At 40.7% G+C, this 25,754-nt stretch overlaps 1 protein-coding gene across 10 annotated transcripts in view; it reads right to left on the bottom strand.

Annotated features, from left to right (window-relative positions):
- The window catches only part of NRXN3 (neurexin 3), a 1,648,091-nt gene that overhangs the window by 912,169 nt on the left and 710,168 nt on the right, over nt 1–25,754 (bottom strand). For all 10 annotated transcript variants that reach the window (XM_057543493.1, XM_057543494.1, XM_057543495.1 and 7 more), the window contains one exon: nt 1,704–1,823. In XM_057543493.1, coding sequence (XP_057399476.1) covers nt 1,704–1,823 — 120 coding nt within the window. The remainder of the gene's footprint in view (nt 1–1,703; nt 1,824–25,754) is intronic.

Below are 25,754 nucleotides of genomic sequence, written 5' to 3'. Positions count from 1 at the left end.
CGATTATAAAATTAAATTACAGAACCCAAAATTGCAGAAACTTTATTCTGAAAATAGTCTTAGCAATAATAGAATTTCAAGGTATAAAGCATTTTAGTGACAATGACTGTTAAACCCGAAGGCTGCTGACTCTAGCCTGTCTTATTCACGGAAGAAACTGTAGAGATGGCTTAGGCCACTGACTTCATTTGACAGGTCCAGAAACGGTAAGTGACTTTCCCAACATCCTGCAGAGAATCAGCACCAGGGTCCAGGTCTCCTGACACCAACAGCGTTCCGCCTAATACCCCATCCTGCCCCATGTTTTCCCTTCCCACACGGACAAGAAGTCTGCATAACAGATATGCATGGCTCCCAAATATTGGAGAGTAAAAATTTTAGAATGGGGCTTCCCTGGTGGCGCAGTGGTTGAGAATCTGCCTGCCAATGCAGGGGACACGGGTTCGAGCCCTGGTCTGGGAAGATCCCACATGCCACGGAGCAACTGGGCCCGTGAGCCACAACTACTGAGCCTGCGCGTCTGGAGCCTGTGCTCTGCAACAAGAGAGGCCGCGATAGTGAGAGGCCCACGCACAGCGATGAAGAGTGGCCCCCACTTGCCACAACTAGAGAAAGCCCTCACACAGAAACGAAGACCCAACACAGCCAAAAATAAATAAACTAATTAAAAAAAAAATTTTAGAATGCAGCATGTAAGATGCACTTAAAGATGCCTTCTCTCTTCTGCCCTAGATCTTATTAAATTATCCATCAAATTCTGCCCAAAGATCTACCTTCCTAAACCACTCCAGATTTCTCCAGCCCAAACTGATAATTGAGAAAATTATCTTCTGATTGAAAATTATAATCTTACCCACCCGAATTAGAATCTCATTATATATTCCTTGTCTTATTTTCAAATTCCCAAGTCCTAGCTCATCTACAAAATTGGTTCATTGTTGAAGGAAATAGGTAATTTTGTTCTTCCTTTTTATCTTCTACAATCCCTAGCACATTCCTGAAATATAACAGGCTGTCAAGAAATACTTACTGCTTGTGTGAGGGTCTGAATGTTCCTTTACGCTTGTATGGATTCATTCACTTATTCCTTGCCCTCCTAGAATGTAAATTCCACCAGACCAAGGACTTGCCTAATTGTCCACCATCACATTCCCAGTGCCTTCTAAAGCAGTGCTTAGTACAGAGTAGGTACTCAATTAATAATGATTAAATAAATGATTAAATAAATGAATAATTATTCAGCACCTTCTAAGTACCATGCACTTACTTCGGTACTTACTTGTACCTATAAGGTTCTGAATTTCTGGTTTATCCATCTCCCTCTACTGGACAGTGACTCATTCAAAAGGGAAGGAACTGGCACTCTGAAGGATGACTGATAAGTGGTTTCTGAGTAACTGAATAATAGAAGGATCTGTAGAACTCTACGTCTGTTCTCCAGACACATACTCTGTGCCTAAGGAGAGAGCCCCATCAATACGTAACCACAGTAGTGGATAAGTTCTGTAATACAGATCAATGAAAAGGGATTATGCAAATATAGAGGAAGATCTTCTTAGTCTTACCTGAGCTTGTCACACAGAACAAGACATGTGACTTCTGTTTCGCAAAATACAAGGTTTTCAAAAACAACACTTTGCTCACTGACCGACCAAGAGGAGTCTGAGAGCAGAGAGAGAGAAATTCACTGCAGCTGTACTCACCCTCAGCCACATCATCGTCCACGGTTAACTTAAGGCTTTTTCCCCTCCGCACCACCCGAACAGTGTGCCATTCGTTGTCATTGAGCTTCTGCCCCGCATACAGGGTCTCTGGTCCTTTGCCTAAGGGCAGTGGTAAGTGCCAAAGTTAGAGTCAGTTCTAAAAGTAGTGTTCATGGCATCAGGGTTGTCAAAGCCACACTGGTGCACATGACCCAGTAGCCTTCAAGGAATCGTATCCCTCCAGAGCCCCTCTGAGTTTCACTGATCCGACAGGGTCCTCCACAGCAGTCCCCAGTGCAAAATCTCAACTGAATCATAATGGACGATAACAGATAAGTGCCCTCCTTTATCTAAAGGTGCGAGATATTTAAAATGCCAATGGCAATAAGCAAACATGTACAGGGAACAGTAGTCAGCTGTCATTTTGTTTCCTAAAGGCTTAGACTTCAGATGAATTTCTTGAAGGTACAGGAAATTCATCATACATTCCTTTAGAGTCATTTGGTCACTCAGGCATAATACACCAGTCTGGCTTTTGGAGAGTATCCACCAATTCGATGAGAAAAGAGCTATGCTTTTAACTTGACATTTCCATTAACCCACGGTCTTACCAGAATTCAGTGACCATAGAAATTACGACAGTAACTGTTACCATAATAATAATGTCAAGGCTTAAACCCCATTATAAATAATGCTCCTGAAGGGAATATGATGGGCCCCAGACCTATTCATTGTTCATCATCTTCCAAAAAGATCCAAAGCCTTAAAAAATGAAACAATGCAAAATTCCAAAATTGAACCTGTTTAGGTCAAAACAATATTCAGTAAAACGTGCCACTAAATAAAGGAATAAACCAAGTTGCCTCAAAAGATCCATGATCAAGATGCTCAAGATGATGTTCAAGTGAACCCTAGGAAGAATCAGGTGCAACAAGGAATTATGGTATTTAGGGGCAGAAGTTGGCAAGACAAACATTGAGGCATTGAAACATTTCAGTTAGTGATGAGGGGGAGTGGAATATTATGTTTCACTCGCCATTGAACTGAGATGTAAGTTGAAAAGACAAAGAAGATTGCATAGAACCTGAAAACTTAGAACAAGTTTGCTCTCTCTACATAGATAGTTGATCCCATGCAGAAAGATACTGCTTAAATCTTCCTACATTAGTCAGTCACTATATGTAAAGCCTTACTTCCGGAAATAACTTGCAAAAAAATAAGATGAAACAGGTAACTGGGCAATACATCTCTATGGATGTTATGCATCTGCAATATTTCAGAAGACTACACACTTGGTTCCAACATATAGGAGCACAGGGCCAGGTACATAGTGGGTGCTTTAATGAGTGCTTGTTGAATAACTGATGTCTACCTATGTCTTTACTTCTTTGGAAACCATCAAATAAGGTCAATATACTTTTATCTAAGTAATTTTGAAACTTTTATTATATATCTTTCCTTAACAACTCTCCCCACTCCTCTACCTCCAAGACTGAAGATATTATATATCGTTTAGGGGAGAAAAGAAAAAAGAGTATCACTTGGGTAGAGATCTTTTAAGCTAGGTCATTTTAAATTGGATCCTTTAATTTTGAGTAATTAGTATTTCTATTAAGTGCTGGTTATAAGAGTTATGACAGTAGCTGAAGTTTGGGGAAATTTCTTTCTTGAAAAATAAACAGGCTTTCAAAGTGGAAAGGTTTCTTTCAATCACAATGCATTCAGCAGGTAATTTGTGTTTAATATTTTTCAGAATGTACCTATACCCCACATGCAATCCATAGTTACAAAAATCCTGAGAATTCAGTGAAGAAACTTAGAATGGACCAAATATACCCAGAACTGAGTAATGATGCTATGAGACCAATGAAAAAAATAATTCTACAACAAAAGATGTAATATGCAATCTTAGCTTCTCTTTGTGAGTAGTCCTGTCTTTCATATTATCTAAAATGTATACACTGTAACAGGCTTTTCCCTACATTTCAACTGATTAGATAGCACTGTTCCTTATCTCATTAAATTCAGGTCTATGAGTGATAACAACAGCACACTGTGTGGGCACTGGGAGAAAATGGACCCACATCTTGTGGGTACTTTGAAGCAAGAACAGATGTTCTCAGAAGAAACAAATCTGCCTTTGTTTTTTTATGTTTTTATCCTCTTTATTCTACATGCAAATGCTTCAATAAGAAAGAAGAAAGTAAAGAAAGATGTGGAAAATATTGGCTACGGAGGCAGAACTGCTACAAACATAGGCTATTTAAAGAGCTCTTATAGGTGGCATCTGTTCTTTAGACAATTTTCGCACATCACTTAATTTTTAGGATTGGGAACAGATAAGAGGGAAAAATACTAACACAAACACAATCAGTTATAGGACATTGCATTAGTGCATATCAGCCATAGAGATGTAAAAACAAGCTTTGCCTCAGCCCAGTGTGTGTTAAATGCTGCTGATATTTTGCAGGTACTTCTGGATTCCTTGAAATGTCCACTATGGTCAGATTGAAAATTTGACTCTAAAACTTTAGGATGTGATGGCCTGTGACCAAAAATGTGAAAAAAATAACTGAAACCTCTCATACCCTGCTGCTTGATTACACTTTACCTCCCACCCCACTAATCCTCATTACTCTAAGAGTAGAAAAAAAGATTCATACTCATCTCCATAAAATGGCAGGGAAATGAGTATTGTTTGATATTTATTTTCTAGCGATAAATAGAGAAATCTCAATGAGCTTCTGGAAAACTCTCAGCCTCCAAAAGTGGAGAGTCAATGGCATTTATCGTTAATCAAGCAAAAAGGTCAATTTGTCCTACTAGAAGGAAAATGAGGTTTAAATTCAGCTGGAAATGTTCACAAATAGAGGGGAAGGGCAAATCTAATCTGTAGCCTAAGTATAAAAATGGATTGATAAGTGATGCAAGATGCAGACACAAGCTGAAAGTTGAAACATACAGATGGATAGGTTTTAGGAATAAGAGGATTCAGTTTGGAACAACTTCTCTGGAAGATTCAAGCATGAAGCATCAGTAAAACAATGAATGTGAAGAGTTCTTTGCTGTTAAGTAAAGGATGGTCCAGATAAGAAGGAGGAAATCATTTTGTAAGTTGAGATTTAAAATGAAACTGGTGAGAACTTCAAAAAAATATTATCAAAGCTATCAATTATCCAGCACTGTCCTTTTTCTTTTTAGTAGCTAGGAGAAGTATGATCTGCAATTGGGTACATATTGGATGCATGTATTAGATGCATGTTTCCTTCTTTTATAGTTTAAGTAATAAAGATTGATCACAAAACAATCCTTTGATTCCCTTTAGGCTGCTTAGATCATTAATGTTTGATCTAAATACAGAAAACTAATAAGTTGTCTGACACCCTGTAGTTGAATTTCCCAGGTAATGACACCCATGACTGGAGTAAAGAAGCAAAATTGCAGATGAAGATTTCTGGGATGCAGCAGTCTGTAGCAGTGGAGCATTGAATCATTTGTTATTGTAGAACAGAGAGCCTTCAATGAATCCTCTGGGTAACACCACACAAATGCCCATTCAATACAGCCTCACTGCAAACTCCTGTAGTATCATCTTTTTTAGTTAAGGCTGGTCTCACAGAAGATCCTCTGATGAACAGGGGATAGAGAATGAAAATCATGGATGAAGGACACAAACTAGACTGTTTTCTTGACCTATCCTACAGTAACCCCATGGAAGCTGGAGCTAAGAATAAAATCAAAATGAAAAATTACGAGAAAAGTACCCTTTGAGAGAGAAATCATTGCTGATTGCTTGGAGGAAGATGACACTCAGATATGAGCAGAATGTCCCCTCTTTTGGCAGATAGGGAATAGAAGTATGTGGGAAAGATCTACATTTGAGCATTACTAAAGGCACCCACCTTCACAAGGTGGACTTTGGATTTTAATTATTTTGAACCCATTTAGTTGTGTGTTTCTTCTTAAACAGACTGTTCACAATACATGCATCTGTTATTCCCCCCAGGAGCAATATAACCAGCAAAACTACAAGATACCCAAATATCTTGTATTTCAATAATCTGTCAATATATTTCTAAGACCTGCCCAAACCAACTAAACCAGATGGTTTTGCTCATATGCAGGGAGTAGAAATTCCTTCCATGTTCCACAAAGTGCTATTTCTAAAAGTGGGTGGGTACCATTTAGAAACTTTGGCGGGAGGGGTAGGAGGGACTAAGGAGGCAACACCTGCACCATAATCACTGGACATCTTCCTATTTGTGCAGGAAGGGAAAAGGGACAATATCTTGATTTCTCTTGGAACTACGTTTCACATGAATCAAAATTCCTACAATGCATTAAAAAAGATGAAATTCACTCCTTTAGAAAGGTATAGTGAAATGCATGTGATTATACATCTAAATGGCATGGCAAATAAATACACAAAGTGATGGACCGTGTTAGGTTTAAAGAACACCAAAAATATTTAAAAAGAGAAAACTTACCTTATTTCCACCACCACCTTAGGTCGGGCTAGCTGAGCTGTGACAAACATTTTACTAAGCCTATATAGCACCATATATTTTATGAGTCTTCCTCTCCAGAGAGAATAGATTCAGCAAGTAAAGCAGGGGTAAGGAGGAAAAGAATGGGACTAAAGAATAAGGAGGGTGACGGAAGTAGGAAAAAAGCATTTTATTTGTCCCCCAAAATTTCATGTTCTGCTTGTTTTCTTTGGGCTGACAACCCAACAGAGAGTGAGAAGTGTTTTGTTTTGTTTTGATCAAACTTATTTTTGTCAAAAGCACTCATTTTCTTTGAAAAAAATTAAATCATATTTACTTATAGAGCCAGTTTGGTGAAATATTTCAAATAGATCATTTCATTTTTTACTGGACTCTTCAGGACTCAGGAAGAGCTGTCATATTTCCTACAATAGATGCAAAAAGCAGAGGAGGCTTTCTGGAAGCCTTGTATTAAGAAGTCTCCCAGTGAAGTATGTGAGAAAGACAAGTGAGCAAATCGTTCAGCTTGAGCCCATACACCCTCCTGGAGGCCTGCTTCTAGTTAAAACCCACTGAAGACACCAGCGATATGTATTGGGCTTGAATAGGTCCATGTCCCACCAGGCCTGCCACATGCAACATGTATGTCTTTGGGCTGCCATCCCTTTCCCTGTGGCTCATTCTCTACTCTGCTTTTCCAGGTGCTGACAGAGTCCTGTTATTAACACCAACCACATATCACAGAGTTTACTCACATATTTAACAAATGGTAAAGGAGCATTGGCTTGGGTGCAGGCACCATTCTCGGTGTGAAGGATGAAGAGGTGAACAAGACAGACCAGGTGCTCGCCCTTTACAGAGCTCACAGGCTAGTTTGGGGTGGGGGGCAATGAAGGATAAAATACAAATTGAAGAACATGAGATAATTTCAGATAGGTTGGGTTCTATGAAGGAAATACAACAAGGTAATATGATGAGAAGTAATTGGGGTGGGAAGTGGGAATAGAGGATTGGCTACGTCACAGAATGTTCCAGAAAGGCCTCTCTGAGGTGGCATCTCTATTCTGGCCCTGTACCAGGCTGGATGGAGAGTTATTAAGTGAGATGGTACATTTGAGAAGGAGCCAAGCATGCAAACATCTGAGGCAACAGGAACAGCCAGAACAGAAGCCCAGAACGAGGCTGGCATGTTGGAGGAGCGAAAAGAAGTCCCTTATGTCTGCAGAGAGGCTGTGACAGGAGAGAAGATGGCAGCGTACACAGAAGCCAGATCACAAGAGGCCCTAGAATCTGAATGCTGCTCTAAATGCAGCAGGAAGCCACTGGGAAGTTTTCAGCAAGGGGATCATAGGACCAAATTTAAGTTTTAAAACTCACTCTGGATACTATGGATGCACTGGCCCAGAAGAGACAAACAATGGAGACAAGGAGATGTACTAAAGAGCTGATAAAGGCAGGAAATGAAAGTGACCTGGACTAGGGAGGCAGCAGTAGAAACAGAAGTGGTGACGTTTGGGATGTATTTCAGAGGTGGGGTCAACAGTACTTGGAGATTGGTTTGGGAGGTGGATTGGAAGTGGGAGAGAGAAAGAGAAGAATCAATGATGACTCCCAGATTTGGTCAGGGAACCTGGGTGACGGAGGCACCTTCAACTGAGATGAGAAAGACTCCAGAAAAAGCAAGACATGATTGATCCTATTAGCCAGGGGAGCTTACTTCTGTTATTTGTGTCTTTCCTACCTAGCATCAGTCACACTTGTTATCGTCTCCTGCCAGCTTCCTACTGATGAGAAGTGTGAATCAGAGTTCACTGCTTGCAACCTTGACACAAGGTTGCTGGGTTACTGTTATCTTTCCTTCTCTGACTCTGTCTCTCTGTCTGTCTCCCTCTCTCCCCTCTTCTTCCCCTCCTTCTTTTCTCCTTTCCTTTCTCCCTTCCTTCCTTTAAGAAAAAACATGCTACCTTTGTAATCCCCAACAACTAAGCAGAGTATCTTACACCAAGGAGGTGTTCAACATACTAGAAAAAAAAAACAACAACTACTGGGTGAATAAATAGAATTGAATGAATTAAATAACAAATTAGTAGACAGGCTGAGGGAGGGAGAAGAAATGGAAGGGGAGCTGAAGAGAGTTACAAATAGTATTTTAGCAATATAATGAATTGGACCAATTTCAGGAAGATATTCAGTACAGAAATAAATACATTTAGTTGAATTAAGAAGTGAATACGTAAAATTGGATGAACAAATAAATAACAGAGTAAATTTGTTGAAGGTAGAGGAAGAGAAGGAAGGGAAAGGAGCATAAGAGACCTGAACATTGCATTTTGTGAATTAGTGAATTAGACAAATCTGAAGCTAAAAGACACCAGGCAGCAGATATAAATAAAGACACTACCTTTCCTTTTAAATATATATATATATATATATATATATATATATATATATATATATATATATTTTTTTTTTTTTTTTTTTTCCCCAGCCAGAAGACAATGCATCCTTCTGGGAAACTCACATGGGATGAAGGAGGTACCAAGTACATTCATACATGATCTTATTTAGGTTCATAATATGAAGCTGATACAGTTCACCCAACTTTTTTTTTTTTTTTTTTTTTATGTTAATGAAATCTCCATTGGTGAAAAGCAAATGACAGCTATAGGGTCTGTGAATGATTTCTAACTGGCTTAGAAAATTTGCTAAGAGAAGGATAATTCAAAGTTAGTCCTTTTTATGGGAACCCAGAAATAGCACTACAAAAATCAAAATCATTACAGGCATATTACAAAGAAGTAGTATAATTTATGCAATTGAGCAAATCCTGAAAAAATTGTTTTTATATTTTAATTCCTGACAGAATAAATTTAGTTAATGGGTTTTATATTCTTAACTTTACATTCGATATTAATGCTAGCCTGTATTTATATATGATTTTACATACAGTACATTAAACACAGCCTGAGCTGATGAAATTGATCTTATTAAATTTGGCAAAAATTAACCACTTGTTAAAACCAGATTGGTCTCATGTGTATATTTAAAACCTTTTTTAACCAGGTAGATTTCTTTTTTTCACCTATCAAGGACCATAGACCTAAGGAGAGGAATATCAATTGAGGGTTACAACAAAGTTAAGAAGTAGATTCATTTAGATTAACTTTTTTTTTTTTCCCCAGCCAGAAGACAATGCATCCTTCTGGGAAACTCACATGGGATGAAGGAGGTACCAAGTACATTCATACATGATCTTATTTAGGTTCATAATATGAAGCTGATACAGTTTACCCAACTTTTACAATAAAGAGGCAGGGCACAGCACCACAAGGTCAAGGTCACACAGCTATAGGACTCAACCCCCAGTCAGTCCGTCTGCAAAATCTCTCCACTGAGCCTCATTTGTTCTCACAGCTCCATCAAGGTTACACTCCCGGGTCGTCTCAGTCCAGGTATGTGAGGAGGATTGAGGTGAGCCCAGGTAAAGGACATGGAGAAAATTAGAACACTGCCTAATATGAAACAGGAAATCTAAGTTGGGGGTTTAATGAAAAGTAGGACCTGAGTTCACTTTATTTTTTCAATTTCCAAGACCAGGATCTAGTCCCAGCATATAGGACCTACCAATAAAACCAAAAGAAGTTAAAAGTTTATACTGGAAATGTAAGTGAAGGGTAAATATACCATCACATTTTGGTGCACCAGCAAGCGACGCTTTCGGTGTCCCACATTGAGTCCCGAGCCAATCTCAGATCTCAGCCACAGAGGCAGCGGGCGGTTACTGCTACACACCGTCTCACACACAGTCTGACAGTCCCCACCTCAGGCAGGGCCAGCTCTCAGGTCTTCTCAGGCTTCTCTGAAGCCTTCCTTCTCTGCACACAAGAGCAGCAAAGTGGGGTAGTGGGGCTGACAAACAGGGGGGATGGAGCTCAAGGATAAATGTCCCAGTCGCCTGTCTCTCGGGCAGACAGCTCTTGGAGGTGCTCATCACCACACCCTCCATCTGCCCCACTTCCATGTGGCTCACGGTGGAATCCTTGACCATGGACGCTTGCATTGGTGTTTCTTCCTTCATGCTCGCTATCTCTGCTCCTTCATTCTTACTTTTGGGATCCCTCCCAAATAAACCACCTGACCCAAGTCCTTGTCGCAGACTCTGCTCCCAAGGGAACGCAGACTACGATGAAACACGTAGCACTTGATCCCTTCCTGTTGACCCCTTCCTCCCTAGTAACTTAAGATGGTACAAACACGCTGTGAGGTGGGTGATACCACTTATGAGATCCAGAGAGGTTAGGTGACTTTCCCAAGGTCACAAGGCTATTATATTATGACGTTATTAAATCAAGAATCCAGGCTTCCTGACTCCACGGATAGAGCTCTTTCCATTAACCTCTAGCTGCCTGAAGTCTATGAAGTCCAGGGAAGACAGGGGACAGTGGTCTGCTATCAGCACTGAGGGCAGACTTGGGAGCTATGGTTGTAAATTAGCAAATAGCGACCAAATGCTTGAGGTTGTGAGAAAGTGGCATAGGTCTCTCAGGACAATCACCGGGCTCTCTGCTATGAGGACCCATGAGGACCCATAAGGACCATGGAGGGCTTTTGAGAAGGTGAGATCACCATCATTCTTAATTAGCTTAGGTCTATTCAAAATAAAAGTTAAGAGATATGGTCTCCATACCCACAATCCCTTCAGGCTCTATGTTTTTAATAATTACCACATCCCAGGTGGTGGACTTTATTTTAAATATAAAGATATAGTCACTGGGTTTTAAAAAGTATCCCCAAAACACAGAGTTCTGTGAAATGGCATTTCCATATCAATCCCCTGTCTGCAGCACCTCCTTCCCACAACAGAAAGTACTAAATCTAAGGTAAGAATAGGAAAGGAATGATATTTCCAGCCTATCTCCTTGGGAGGATAATTACAAGGTCTACTGGCTTATGAGATTGATGACATTAGCTGATCACCCACTGTGGACACGGGAAACTGCCACACAGAATGGTCCTATCACCTGGGTGGACCCTCTTATCCTTTTAACATCTGGTTTGTGCAACTGGGGAATCCAGGAGGTTGGATTAGCAGAAAGATCACTCTATTCTGGTCCTAGTTCACTAAGGTGATGATCCTTTTCCCCCCTAAAATGATGTGTATGTAGGTTTGTAAACATGAGAAATTATAGCTCCCCATCTCACTAGACATATCATCTCTTTATGGTACTCACCAAAATAAAACTTGCAAGACAAGCACATAGAGGGAAAAAAATTAAAACCAGAGCATTAACAAAAATAGATCTAGTATTTTAATTCAGATGTATTTGTCTCCCCTTAAGTAATGTAAATGCAACGGACTGCTCATGCAGCAAGTGTGGCCTTGGGTCAGACATGCAAAGTGGCTACCCTGGCAAACATGACTAATTTCCTTGTGCTGTCTTTGCACCTTTGTGCAATGCTTTGGGTAAGGTATGGACATGAACTTCAGACTGCTGAGTGCTTTATCCATGCACCCTGAATTCCTGACTCAACTGGGGGCATCAAACAAAAGGAATTGTTACTATTGAAGAGGGTGAAACCACCACCCCACTTCCAGGCTGTATAAAGGATGATAAGTTTAATTGAGAGGTTCACTAAGTGCTATAAAGCATTGTGGAAGTTTCTGTGGGTGCAAAGATGAAAAAGACACACTCACTGTAACCAAGGAGTTCAGAGCCTACTGGAACAGTTGAACAAATAAAAACCAATTGTGTGGGAGGAATGAGTATAGAGGTTTGCCCTGGGTACCCTGGTGGTCAGGTGCTTAGTCTATCAAGAAATCTGAGTCATTAACTACCCTTTTCTCTTCATATTTGTTCATGCAGGACCATAGAGATCGTATAAGCCAGAGACCAAGACCTTCATTTCTATATTCTCAACTCTAAATAGTACTATCTTTGGCATGCACAGTGGATTCTCAAAGTTGAAGAGTGAATGAATAAATTTCTTTTTCTTCTTACACTTGTATTAGACTCTGTTAATAATAGCTAATACGTATATTTTACCTACCAGACACTGGTGACTGGACACCAGTCTAAGTGTTTCACTAATTAATTAACACATTAATCACATAAGGTTGGCGTGGTTGATTGTATTGTTGACAACATTTGCTGCCCCTTCCTATCAGCCTTTTCCTAAATAGGTCCATCCTCTCTGGAGGATTATATTTCCTGTCCCATTAAGTCAGACATTTTGTGTGGCTTGCTTTATAACCAAAGAAACATGAGGAGAAGTGTCTTGGGCCGCTTAGAAGGTGTATGAGCCATCACATCACATCATAAGCTCTCTTTTCCCTTTGCCACAAATCCAAGATGTGACACATTAGGGCTGCTTCTTCAGCCAGGGTCCAGAAATGAAGAGGACGTGAAGCTGAGCTGTAGCAGAACCACGATGGACAGAACCAGGATGATGCACGGAGGTGTTTTTGACTGACATATAACTGAGCAGAGCTGATCTATCAATATCCACCCTTGAACTTGAGGAAACCAAGGTAGAAAAAATTTCAGTCAATTCTCCAGGGCCACGTAAGTAATCACTGCTGGGATTTGAATATGGCAGCCTGGTTCCATTTTGCCCTTAACGACTACGCTCTACAGCCTCTATTAGCCAAGGGATGAACTAAGGATGGCTAAGGATGAACCCTCACAGTGAAATATTCCACACATGCCCTCGAGGAAAAACATACAAAACTATTAAATCAATGTATACAATGGAAACACCTTTAATTTCTGGGTGGATAGAAGACAAAGAAAGGCAGAGAAGAAAAAGAAGGCAAAATAAAACGGGATCAAGAGAGAAACATACAGAGAAAATGACAGGGGAAAGAAACAGATTAAGAGAAATCTCAATGTTTGTCAAATTGCTCAGAGGCAAATCTCTCTACTGGAGAAATAAAACTCTTAAGATTTTCTATGTCTAAAATGCTGCCAGAACACATAAAAATGTTTAGAAGCATGTATTTTGGAAATTATCTGGGTTTTTCCACTTTAATAAAATATACTCCTCTGTTTGTGATCTACATAGGATGACAAGAGGCATATCTCACCCAGGGGGATGCCATTTAAACGCATGGAACGGTCCTGTCACTTTAACTTTCAGATTTTCCAGCGCTGTTAGGAAGTAATTTAGGCCAGTGGATCTCACATTTTCAATGTGGTAAGAAGCATCTGTGGATAATGTTAAGAATTCAGATGCCGGGACTCCAGACATTTTATTTGTCTTTTGCCAATCTTTATTTCTCTCCTCAACTCTGTTTTCCTATTTCATTTTTTTTCCAGGTTATCTCCTAGACATACCTTATTTTGCCAACCCTTTCTTTCCTCTGGTAAAGAGGAATGACCTCTTAAGGACATCACCACCCAGCTCTGCAGGCCATTAAGCTGGCAGTCATCCTGGACTCTCCTTTACCTCACCTTCTGCACCCAAACCACAGCCAAGCCAGGCAGTTCTATCTCCCAGGTACTGCCTGAGTCTATTCTCTCCATTAGCTCCCACCCCTGCTGCATGGGTTCTGGCCTCCCTCTGTTCCCACTTTAAGGAGACTGAGAGCGCAACTTTAGCAATACCTATCTATCAACCTTTCACACTCTGGTCAGAACTACTATCCTTCAACAGAAATTTCTTCACAACAGTTCCTACTGAAAATCCCCAAAGGCCACTAAATGTCTAGGTAGAGTGAAGGCATACAGAGTCCTTGGGGACCTGGCCCCAGCATAAGTTGTTATAACCTCACTTCTCACAGCAAATATAACACACCAACTGCACCACCTTGCACCTGGTTATTTCATCAGCTTAACCCTATGCACTCTCAGAACCTAACTAAAACACTGCCATACCGAAGCCCTCCCCACCAAATTCCTTAAACTCACTATAACTCTGTTTTTTTTTATCTGTATAGTAAAGAATAGTAACTACCTCACAAGGTTTTGTGAGGATGAATCAAGGTATTATGTGTAAAATATTTCATAGTGACTAGTGCCTACTACATGCTAAGGGAACATTACCAATCATAGCGATGGCGTAAATAGCTTTCTCCCTACCATGTATGTGATTATGAAACCCACATTCAAGGCCTGAAGTAGAAGCCCACAGCAAACTGAAATTTGAACAGTATCATATGATGGGAGACATGGTTAACGCAACGCCGTCACATCACAAAATCAACTTGGAACATGACATCTGCAAGCAAAGCGATGGTTTTCATGAAAGTTTCTCCTCTTTCTCCCTCTTCCTCTCCTTCCCCCTCTCCTTCTCCCTCTCCCCCTCCTCCCTTCCTCCCTCTCCTTTATTGGTTGAAGAAGAAACAAGGAGGAAGAAGAACCAAAAACACTTGCTGTTTACAGGCTACCTAGTATGGACCAAGCACACTATTTTCTATATCCCACTTACCTCTCATAAGCACAGTTATCTAATACTGCATGAAATTTGAATTTCTCATCCTATTTTACATGGAAAACAACTGAGGCTCAGAGAGTTTAAGCACCATGAATAAGGTCATTTAGGTTGAAAGTGGCAGAAACCAGGTTCAGACATCTATCTCTGTGACTCCAACGGCAGTGCTTTATTCAGACACCTCAACTTTTTCCTGCGCCAATTATTTTTATTAGCCAGTACGTTAGTGCTTGAGATAAATTTCAGTGGCTATTAAAATAATATTGCTTATAGAGCATTTAGAGCTATTTATCATTTTCTTATAATACTGTATACCCTTATCAACAAATGTTTGGCAAAGAGACGTTTTAAAGATATCCTCTCAAGATACTCATTTTTGTTTCTTTTAATCCATTACTAGGAGTTCTCCCCCCATTCTTATATATTTGGAAAATTCTGGAGAACCAACTTCACTTGAAAAAAATCATTTCAAATGCATAATTCAGTGTGCTTATTAATTCCTTTTTTTCCCAACCTTTCACATCTGGCACATGGGTACCAGCGATTCTCCGGGTCTCATTTACTAGTCGTGGCTCCCATGGCTGGGGATAGAGCCTCAATACAAAGACAGGAGGAGCCGGAGACAGCGCTGCCGAAGGTCACAGGGAAGGCTGGGATGAATCAGTCACAAGACTGCTGGAGGCTGGTGATAGGCCAGCTGGTGAGGGAGGAGGAAAGGGTGTTCTGAGGAGAGGAACTAGGAGGGACTTGGGAGAGAGCTCTGCGGGGTACACGGTGGCTCAACGCGTGAAGGAAGGAGCTTTGTCCTGCTGGGGTGACTCTTCCCGGACAAACCTACGCACTGGCTCCAGAGCTATACACGCCATATCGGCTCCTCATCGCACTGTCTACCCAGATGACCTTTCACTTGGTCAACACTGGACCAGCATTGGTCCCCTGTAGCTAGAACACAGCCTCGCAGTTCTACTACTCTCTGACCCAAAAGCAAGCTCTTTCCGATTTTCTAACACTAAATGATGCGTCCTTTCCACACCCCTTTTGCTAATAGTGGGTCTGTTAGAATACGAAGCACTAAAATAGGGTCCTTGTCCATTTCAGAGGGTAATTAGACAGTCCCAGAGACGGCATAGGGTTGCTAGGGTGAAGGGCTGTGGGAGAGTTGTACGGATGATGGGGCATGAAATAACTGCTATACTTTGTATTGGGGCTTAATATTGAATTCTCACAATACTGTGAAGTAAGCATTGTGATCCCATCTTATAGATGATGAAAATTAAGGAAAAGCTAATAAGCAGATCCAAAGCCAGGTTTATCTGAGTGTCAAGCCTTCATTCTTATACTAAACTGCCCTCTGGATGGATGATGAATGTGTGAGTGGCAGGTGGACCAGGTGTAGCGACCAATGCTGTCCTGCAGGAGTAGTAGTGGAGGTTGGGGGAAAGCACCCTGGTAGGAGAACCAGAAATGCTTCTTTGAACTGATTCTCAGGCTGCGTAAGAATGAGGGTGGGTGGGTAGGTGAGGTAGCAGGGGAATCCCAAGGAGGGACATGGATGGGAAAAGGGAAATGCCTGTGGGCCTTGGATCATGCTTCTGGGGGAGGGACATTTGCATATTGGGGTATTTGATTATTCAATGAATTTACACTGACTAGGACATGCGTTAATATTTGTGGGAACTCAAGTGTCCCCCCCAGTTGGATTTGAGGTGGGTCATTCTGGTCTCAATAACCTTTCTATTTCCCAATGATTCTGAGGTCAATGTTGGCTGCAAACTCCATGTGGCCAGAGACTGCGCCAACCTTTTTTAAGTTCTCATCCAAGGGTGAGATGTGGTCATTACTCAACATGCACTTATGTGAATGTATATAAATGCAGCTTATGGACACTGAAATTCAAACAGTGAATCAATCAACATGCTCTAACATGGAAATAGGGGGAAAAGTGGTTATGTGCTATTACATCTAATTATCCTGTTTGAAGTAACTTACACTCCAACCGCCTCATAATCCTAGCTATGATTCATACAATGATGTGATTTGATCCATTTCCCTTGGGACCAGTGGAAAGACAAGTTCTAATATACGGTTTCGCACACAGTAGGTGTCCAATAGATCAGTGCTACTTGTTGTTATTATTCATTTATTAAAACATATTTAAGTGATTTTTAAAAATCAAGTAATAGGAATAAATAGTACTTTGGATAAAACATTCAAAGGAAGAAATGAAGGGAAAGAAAGTCCCATAAGGACTGAATTTTAAAATGACAAGTGTAAAAATCCTCCTCACTTCAAGAACAAATATCCCCCCAATGGTTGCATAGTAACATTCATTTCTTTCTTATTAAATGTTCATTAACTCAATAACTTGGCAAATACCACTCATTTATAACATGCAGGGCTTTGGCTAGTGGCTGAGGATAGAAGGAGAAATATATTAAAAATCCCTGAATAAAAGTTACTCAGAGGAAAAAAAAAAAAAGTTACTCAGAGTCTCATGGAGGACAGAGTATTGTAAAAAATGTAATACAATGTTTTCAGTGCTCTCATAGTAGCATGTGTTTCTTACACTCTACTTTAGGAGTATAGCGAGAGGGAGGAGGTATTTCTGTATGTGCGTATACACGTGTTTGCCTTTTGGTCTGGGTTTGGAGTTAAGAAGACAGCCGTGTTCAAGTAAGACTTCCTAGAGAAAGCAATGCTTCTGCTGCGTAAAGGATGGACAGGAGCTAGTGCTCCAGGTGGAACAGAGACGGAAGAACATTCTGTACACAGGCAGACTTGCAAGAGGCTGGCAAGTGCAGGGAATATGTGGGGTTCTATGTGGTAGGGAAGTGGAGGGTACTTTTAATGAGAGGTAGGAGATGAGTCGAAAGAGTGCTAGACTGTAAGGACCTTTATGCAATAACATATGAAATAAAATAAGATTTTTTATTTTATTTTCTAGACCAAAAAGAGCTCTTAAAATATCTTAAATAGGCTGCAATGTGTGTCTGCTGTATTATTTAGGATTATTCAATTTTACTATAGATTACAATAAAAGCAAAGGGCTAATAAAACTTATAGAATGTATTTAGTATAGAGAGCAAATGGTAACCTCTGACACCTGTTAAACATACAGAAAATAAAAAGAGCATATGTATTTTAAACAAAGATAAAATGGATGGACCAAACAGAGAGGTACTTGCCCATAGAAAGGGATGGAAGTACCTAGTAAACCATATATATTTATAAAGCTCAGACCTTGTCTGATTGACAGCTGTCATCCCTAAATTGGTCAACTCATTAGTGACATTCATTATGGCCCCATTTTTTCCCCGCTTGAGACACACAGATAAAACATATATGTGGTCATCAGGCTAACTGGTGAGCTATAGCTGTGGCCAGATTTATTTGCTCTTGTGTCTCCAGTAGGGCAAGCGTGTGATGACCCCAGATGCCTTCCAGCTGCTGTAATCCCTATCTTAAGCTCAACTCTGGTCCTTGTAACCACCCATCAGCAGGAAAGGCTGATATGGCAGAGAGGGAACAAACTACATGAACACTGTGTGACCAAGGATCCAGGTAGAGTAGTCTTACCATCCTGCTTATTATCCGAAGTGTGATCATCTGCCTAATCTCTTTCCCCTTGTTTTTTTGCTGTGCACTTTAAGTGATTTAATGAACCATGTAATTACACATCTTAATCTGGTCTATGAGCATTTCTGTGCCATGACCCTTAGGGCAGCCTGCCTGAGTATACTTGGAGTATGACGATGATTTCCCACATGCCACAGGGATTGATATGATCAAATCACAGTTTTAGAAAAATCACTCTGGCCCTTCAAGTGTGAAGCCTAGAAGAGGGGTAAGGCTGGAGGTAGAGACCAATTCCTGAACCCCTTGGCCAGCCAATGAAACGCAACTCGGATTTCACAAAGCAAGGTTTAGATGAGAACTAGAAGCTCTAGTCCCACACAGGAGAAAATGTCCGGAAGACCCCAATTCTTTACTGTTAAACCAAAATAAACTCCACTCCTAGAACACCACAAAGACCATGCAAAAACCACTTAGAAGAAGAAAAAGAAGAAAAAATAACTAATGTCAAATAAAGGCTGAGATTCCTCCACATCCACCCAAGGTTATGCACCCTTCCTGGTACACTGATGGTGTCAGGAGAGCTTGCAGAGTTAACGGCCCACCACTATTACAACACAGTTCCATAATCTCTCCTGCAGGCCGGCAAGATACCCCGAAGAAACTGAAACCAGCACACTAAAAACACCAGGTGAAGGAAATGGCCAAATGATAATTCAAATGCCTCACAATGAGTAGTGAGCCCGAGGGCATGACAAAGAACGTTGTATTTCAAGCTAGCCAGACTTGGCTTCCCAAATTCCTGCTCCATAAGTACTAGCTGTGTGACCTTGGACACACACCTAAATGTCTCTGAGCCTCAATGTCTTAGAGTTGGAAACGGGTACGAACAATCGTTTTCATCAAGGGGCTATGGTGAAAGACATATGAGATAGCACAACGAATGTGTCCAGCTTGTCTGAATGTGACTGTCGTACTCTTATTTCTTCAGTCTCTGGTTTATCCCAATGCTAAAAATGTATTCCTTTAAGCATCCTAACACTGATGTTACGTTGCTAAGGAAACTTTTCTAGAGATAACCAAGGCTAGCATTGGGTCATTTAGATTTAAGCACTTAGGCTTTGAGAAACTCCAGCAAATTCTCCTCTCTGGGGAACACTATTCAGCCATGAGCTTTGGGATGTCTTAAGAAGCTTACAAATTCCTCTCACAGTGAACTCAACTTCAAGGCCACTGTGTGAAGCCAGTGTCATTTACAAGTGCCTCAGAGATGGAAAATTTCCCAGCGATATCTTCCATTCTAAAGTCTGTCATAGTCTCATAGAACATCCTTCTATTTCTCATTTTTTCTCACATTTTTTTAAAATTATGGTTTTTCAACCTAACTAAAAACATCCAATTATTGTTAAATTGTGAAAAGGAGAAGATGAATTTGCAAGGCTAAATGATATGATGTGCAATTCAGATGGGTAATTTACCTAAACAAGGAAACTGAGAAGCCCAATTTCTCTGCTACTGTAAAGGAATGTTGTACCAGATGAGCCCCTGCAGTTTCAAAGAGGGATGAAATACATAGGAAAGAAGCATGTTTAACAGCCAAGGCATCACCTACAACAAAGGAAGGGTAGGTACACACCATTAACATACTACTTGAGTAAGTATAGGTACCGCCAAAATATCTGTGGAATGAAGCTGTAAAATCGAGATGAGAGAACTCTAGAAATTCAGAAGCTGACTTGAAGATGATCAAGTCCAGTCCTATTTTATCTTTGACGAGGGTTCAAAGGCACAAAAAGGTTAAGTGACATGCCCAAATTCTTAGAACTAGTAACAGAGTGTGAGCCCAGGACTCTGGGAAATACTTCAGTGGCCTCTCTATCAAGACACGAGTAACTCTTCAGGGTAACCGAGGCTGAGACTATGGAAACGCCTGATGGGAATGTTACCAGTAATGTTTTCCTTTAGAGTGAGGTATAATTGACATATAATAAACCACACATATTTAAGGTGATCAATTTGATAAGTTTTGACATATGAATAGACCTGTGCAATCATTACCACAATCAAGATAGGGACCATATCCACCACCCCCAAAAGTTTCCTTGTACCAGCTTGTTATCCCTTCCTCAGGCCCCTCTCTAGGCAACCAAAGATCTAGGTTGTCACTATAGATTTGTTTGCATTTTCTAGATTTATATAAATGGAACCGTACAATATTCTTTTTTGTCTGGCATCTTTTATTGCGAGCACAGTCCATTCCTTTGCTCTAATAAAAGCTTACCTTCTGTGAAAAGAGGTGGTGGGGCATATTTGGCTTGCAGCTTGTAGTTTGTCAGCAGCTGCTCTAGTTCTAGAGCCCATGTGCTTATTTCTATGCTGTACCCCATCCAGCAGAGGTCACTGGAGGTAAAATATGACTGACTGCTGGAGGCCAGACAAAGTAGGGAGGGAATTTGTGTTTGTGTGCATTGGGGAGCAGAGTGAATGTGAGTTACGAAGTGAGAGTTAAGGTAGGAAAGACAACAGATGATGTATAATGCTAAGGAACTGGACATTATTCTGTAAACAACTGAGAACCTTCGGGGAACTGAATAATAATATTAAGAAGAGAGTGGAGTGGATTAGATGAAGACCAGAACAGACAGACTACAGAGAGACCACTGAATTTAGGAAAGAGGTAAATAATCTTGAATTTAAAATACTCTATAGCAGAAAGAAATAAGTAAAGGGTGTGAATAGAAGAGAGAGCTAGGTGATCAGCTGGGTGACAGGGTTGGGGGCTGGGAGGGGCAAATTAAGGATTACTTCCATGTTTCCAGCCTGCTTAACTTGGTCTTGCCACTATTTTAGATGAAACAAAGAAAGACAGATCTGGGTTTGGAAGAAACACTGTTAAGCTCTATTTTGTATGTCCGGAGTTTGTGGGATATACGTGTGGGAATGACTAGGAAGTAATCAGAAATGTGAGCCTAGTATTCCAGAGCCAGATGGAGAAGATGAGGGCTTACATGCTCATATACATATATCCACAGCCCTTTGAGTCTGAAGAACTAGTTTTCATTGATCACTGTCACCTACAAACTGCCAAAACCTCCCAGTGACATCATGAGTTGTGCCTAATGATGTTATGGGAGCCATGGCTGGTGTTTTTCAAATTCTTATCAGAGACCCCAAGCCAGAAATTGATAAAGCACTGTTGTCTCAAAACTACAGTGACTGACTTACCTTTCCCAGGTACCTGGGAGACATCTGCTTAGGCACAGGGAAGTACATGAAAGTGAGTCAATGTTTAATCCCACTGTCTTTCTCTTCTTAAACCAGCACCCTTGGATCTCCACCACCAGGATAACCTACTGTGGATTGAGGGGCCTGGAGTGAAGGCATCCCTAGAAGCGTTGGAGCTGCCATGGTTTGTGAATCTGCCCCAGAGCTTCCTCTCCAGAAATAGCGCTCTGCTGGGCCAACGGGGGACCTTAAAATGCTTTAGAGCATCATGTGTGCAAGGACACTTTCTAGGATCTCTTCACATGTGTCCCCTTCCCATCATGCACAGGCATCTGCCTGAGCTAGAAATAGACTGCAGAGTGACAATAAATTTAGCAAAGTCCCTATTCAAAGCCAGCAGTTCAGTGGTTTGCTTTGTTTTGTTTCTTGTTCTCTGGTGCCCTCCTGTGTTCTATTATCAGATAACACTTGATTTACAAGATTTATAACACTTGATTTAAAGTAAGTTCAAGTACAAATGACTCTTCCTTTGAGAGCATAAGAAGACCACATGACCATATCCTACAGGCTTCAGTTTGTTTCAACAAATACGTTTCCATATCAACACCGTTTTAAAACAGTAGAAGACAATCCCTAACGTTTAACACATTGCCTGCCATAAAGTAGAAGCTCAAAAAATATTTGTCAAATGAGTGAAGGTCCATTAGCCACAGAGTTAAATAAGGAAATCTGTTCAGGCTTTTTGGTATATTTCCTTATAGCAAATTTATAGGGAATTGCTGAATTGCTTTCTTTAGCTTGGATTATATTTGTACCTACTTTATAAACTGCAACAACAACTATAAAGGAAGGGTCCACCATTTATTCTTTCACGCATTCCTTCATTCAGATATTTATTGACTTTGAACTATGAACTACACTCTGTTTTAAGTGCTAGGAAGTAAAAAAGGAAGATACAGTTCCTGCTCCCAGGTAACACACAGTCTAGTGGTAAAGACAGAAAAGTAACCCTAACATTTCAGCACAAGTAAAACCTGCTATAATAGAGAAATGCTTTGGCCAGCTGTAGATCACAAGGGAGCGACAGATCATTCAAATCACAAATATTTTATGCTGCATATTGCAAACTCCGGAGCTGCTTGTGGGCTATCTCTCCAGCCCCACAGCTAGATTTTGAGTCCCTACAGGGTGAGTTGGTAGCTCATATTTGTACAAGCCAGCATCTCCAAGAATTCTGATTAACACATAGAAGGTACCCAGGATTTTTAACCTATTCATTGAACTCCTCTTATATTGGTTTCTACATCATTTGACAATAAGAACATATAAAGCTGGAAGGAATATGTCAAAAAATATTCCTTCATCTGCCTAATGCCTGGGAAGTTAGAGCTGAACATTAAGAATTACAAGCATACGCTCCTTGCTTGCCTCTCTTGGTCACATCTAAGTCGCTAAATTCAAACACCACTTTCCAGCCACAGTTCACAAATGTGTTCACTCCTTTTTCCTACCCTCAAGACGCTTGTCCACCCGACTGCCCTACATCTATATTATCAGAGCATTCTTTTTGCAGGAGTTGTATCATCCGGTGATCTTGGGATGTTTTATCCTTTGCAAGCAGACTCTGATTCCATATCCACTATTTCAATAAAGCCACTATCCCACCTCATCCTTTGAAACTCTTCTAGATCAAACAGAAAAATCAGACCACTTTTCAACAAGGCCTGTGGCTAAAATCTAAGGCACTAAACTGCCATCTTCCTTAGGCTGGAGACCTGCCTTAATTTTGTTCTCTAGAACTTGACTCCAAAAAAAATGTGAGTTCAAAAATATCACTGAATTCAACCAGAACCATGTGCTGACTGCAAGCACCTCCACCAGCCAGCACCACAGAGCCTGACTTCTCCCATTTTTACCTAATTGCCAAGCTCACGGCGCTCTCCCTTCTAGTCAAACGGTTCTCTTGGCTTCCTGGCTCACAGTCTTCTTCCGCTTCCAAGAATTTGCTTGTGAACTTCAGTGTTCTTGAGACAACTGCAGCATTACCTTCCTCTCCTCCTTGGAAACTGCAACCCCAAACCAGCTCCTGTGGGATATTTTCACCTAAACAACATGGTCTAGAGTCGAGAGAACAGTTTTCTCAGGGCTCAGCACTGAACCTGGGTTCAAGTTTCACTTCTGCCCCTTCAGGTAAGGCACTTAACACTAAATATCTGATTCTCAATGCCCCATCTGTGAAATGGGACTATTCATACCCACAGCATGGAAACCTTCAGCAAGCATTCAATAAATGCTGGTTTCTTATCCTCACTTCCTCTCTGATTAATCCCACTCATTTTCTTATCTAATATCATAAAGTTCTATGATTATTGGACATTGATTATATCCCTGGGTTGGTTTTATTTTTTCATATTTTCTTATCTCTCATTTGATCTTCTAAGAGCAGAGACCATCACGTATTTCTGGTAGGATGCTAATTAATATTTTAGACACCAGATGCTATTGATCCTTTACATCAGTACCCCCACCAATCAGCCTGCTCCCCAAATCCTGCTTCACAACCCCGAGGTCTTGACTTTTTTTTTAATGAAAACCTCATTAGTTCTGTGTCCAAATAATCTGATAAATCACAAGGGTTGATTAAGTCTGCCTTATAGTGGAGGTCACCTAAGGGGGGGCAAAAAAAGACAATTTCAAGTTGTGAATCAATGAGAGGGCAAAAGACAAAAAAAATCTGTGTACAGTATGCCTGACCACAATTCCTTCATCTTATGCCTTACCCTCTAGATCTTGCTTAGGAAACAAAATTCTCCTTTTATTACTGTTGTAAATAGCAGGGCATCCAGATACTTCATCGCTTTTTCTCTTTCCATTCAAATTACATATGTGTGAATTGCCCCAGTTTCATATGTATATATTTTAAATTTTGTTAGTCACCACCTGTACATTACATCACCAGCATTTATTTATCTTATAGCGGGAAGTTTTTACCTTCTGACCACCTTTACGCACCAGTTTTATATTATTTTTTGTGCAATAAACAAAAAGAAAATTCCAAGTGCCACATGCCCTGGAGCTCTATGACCATATATTGAGAGAATCACCAGGATTTTCTGCGAAGGGGGAAGGTGGCGGGTAGAACATGCCTAGGGTATGGCTCACTGTGCCCTTCCACCCATCACCACTAGAGCCAGGCATGATGGAAAGAGCCCTGGAGAAGGAAAACTTTGGTTCAAAAGCTGGTCCCCCCCCGCACGTAGCAGCTGTGGGCCTTAGTTAACGTGCATGTGTTCTTTGAGCTTCAGTTCGTCATCTGCTAAGCTATCTGCAGGGCACATTAAAGTATATAAAAATCCCCTTCCTTCCTTCTTCCCTGTCTTAGCCCAAATGAACTCTTTTCCCTTCTCAGTACAGCCATGGCACTTTGTGCTGTAATCTACCTGTTTATGTGTCTGTCTCCCTGACCAGACTTGAAACCAGAAAGCAAGTCACATTTGTCTTAAACACCGAGTATCAAACAGAATGTCTGGGACATAAGAGGACCTCGACAGATGTTTGTTAAAATATTCCTTCTTAACATACCATGTTATACTTAAGCAGAGGCACTACTGACAGAATTTTTCAAAATTTTAGCAAAGCTCTGGAAAACCATCTATCTCCCTAGTGTGCCAGGAACATGAATTTCATTGTCAATCCATTTCGCTTGTATTTCATGAGGCTTTCACTCAGCGCCCACATCAGACTTCCCTGAAGCACAGGAAGCCTGGCCTTTCACCCCACTAGCTTAGTCCTTTCTTAAAGTCTGCACATCTCCTCCACTGGCACAAGTCTATAACTTACAGGCCAGCAGGAACCTGAAGAACTTCCAGGCTCCAAAAGTTTACACAGATGTGAGAAAGCTGCCAGAATTTTTAAAACCTGTAGTTGTCTACAGCTGTTCACGCCATCTCTTCAGAGATGATGGGAAGTAAACCAACATTAATAATAATAACAATAATAACTAAAGCTACGTTTAATGAAAACTAACGTGGCAGACATTATGCTAAGCACTTGATTGGAATTATTTCAGTTAAGCTTCATAGAAGCTTAACTCCGTTATTATCACTGTACCTTTTATAGAGATGAGGAAATTGAAGTAACAAGATGTCTAATCATTTCCTTAAGTTAAAAACTGTAAGTCATAGAGCCAGAATTTGCCAAAAGGCAGCCCTGCTCTAAAATCTGTACTGTCTTCACCTGGGGTCCTTCCTAAAAGCAGATCTTAAGACAAGGATTGGAGTGCAGGTAGTTTATTTGGGAGGGGATCCCAGGAAGCAGGGGGAGGAGGTTGGGCAGT

This window comes from Balaenoptera acutorostrata, chromosome 3 (assembly GCF_949987535.1).
Source record: "Balaenoptera acutorostrata chromosome 3, mBalAcu1.1, whole genome shotgun sequence".
NCBI classification, from domain to species: Eukaryota; Metazoa; Chordata; class Mammalia; order Artiodactyla; family Balaenopteridae; genus Balaenoptera; species Balaenoptera acutorostrata.
Note: the sequence above shows the minus strand (reverse complement) of the source record. Positions and strands in the feature narration are given on the sequence as shown.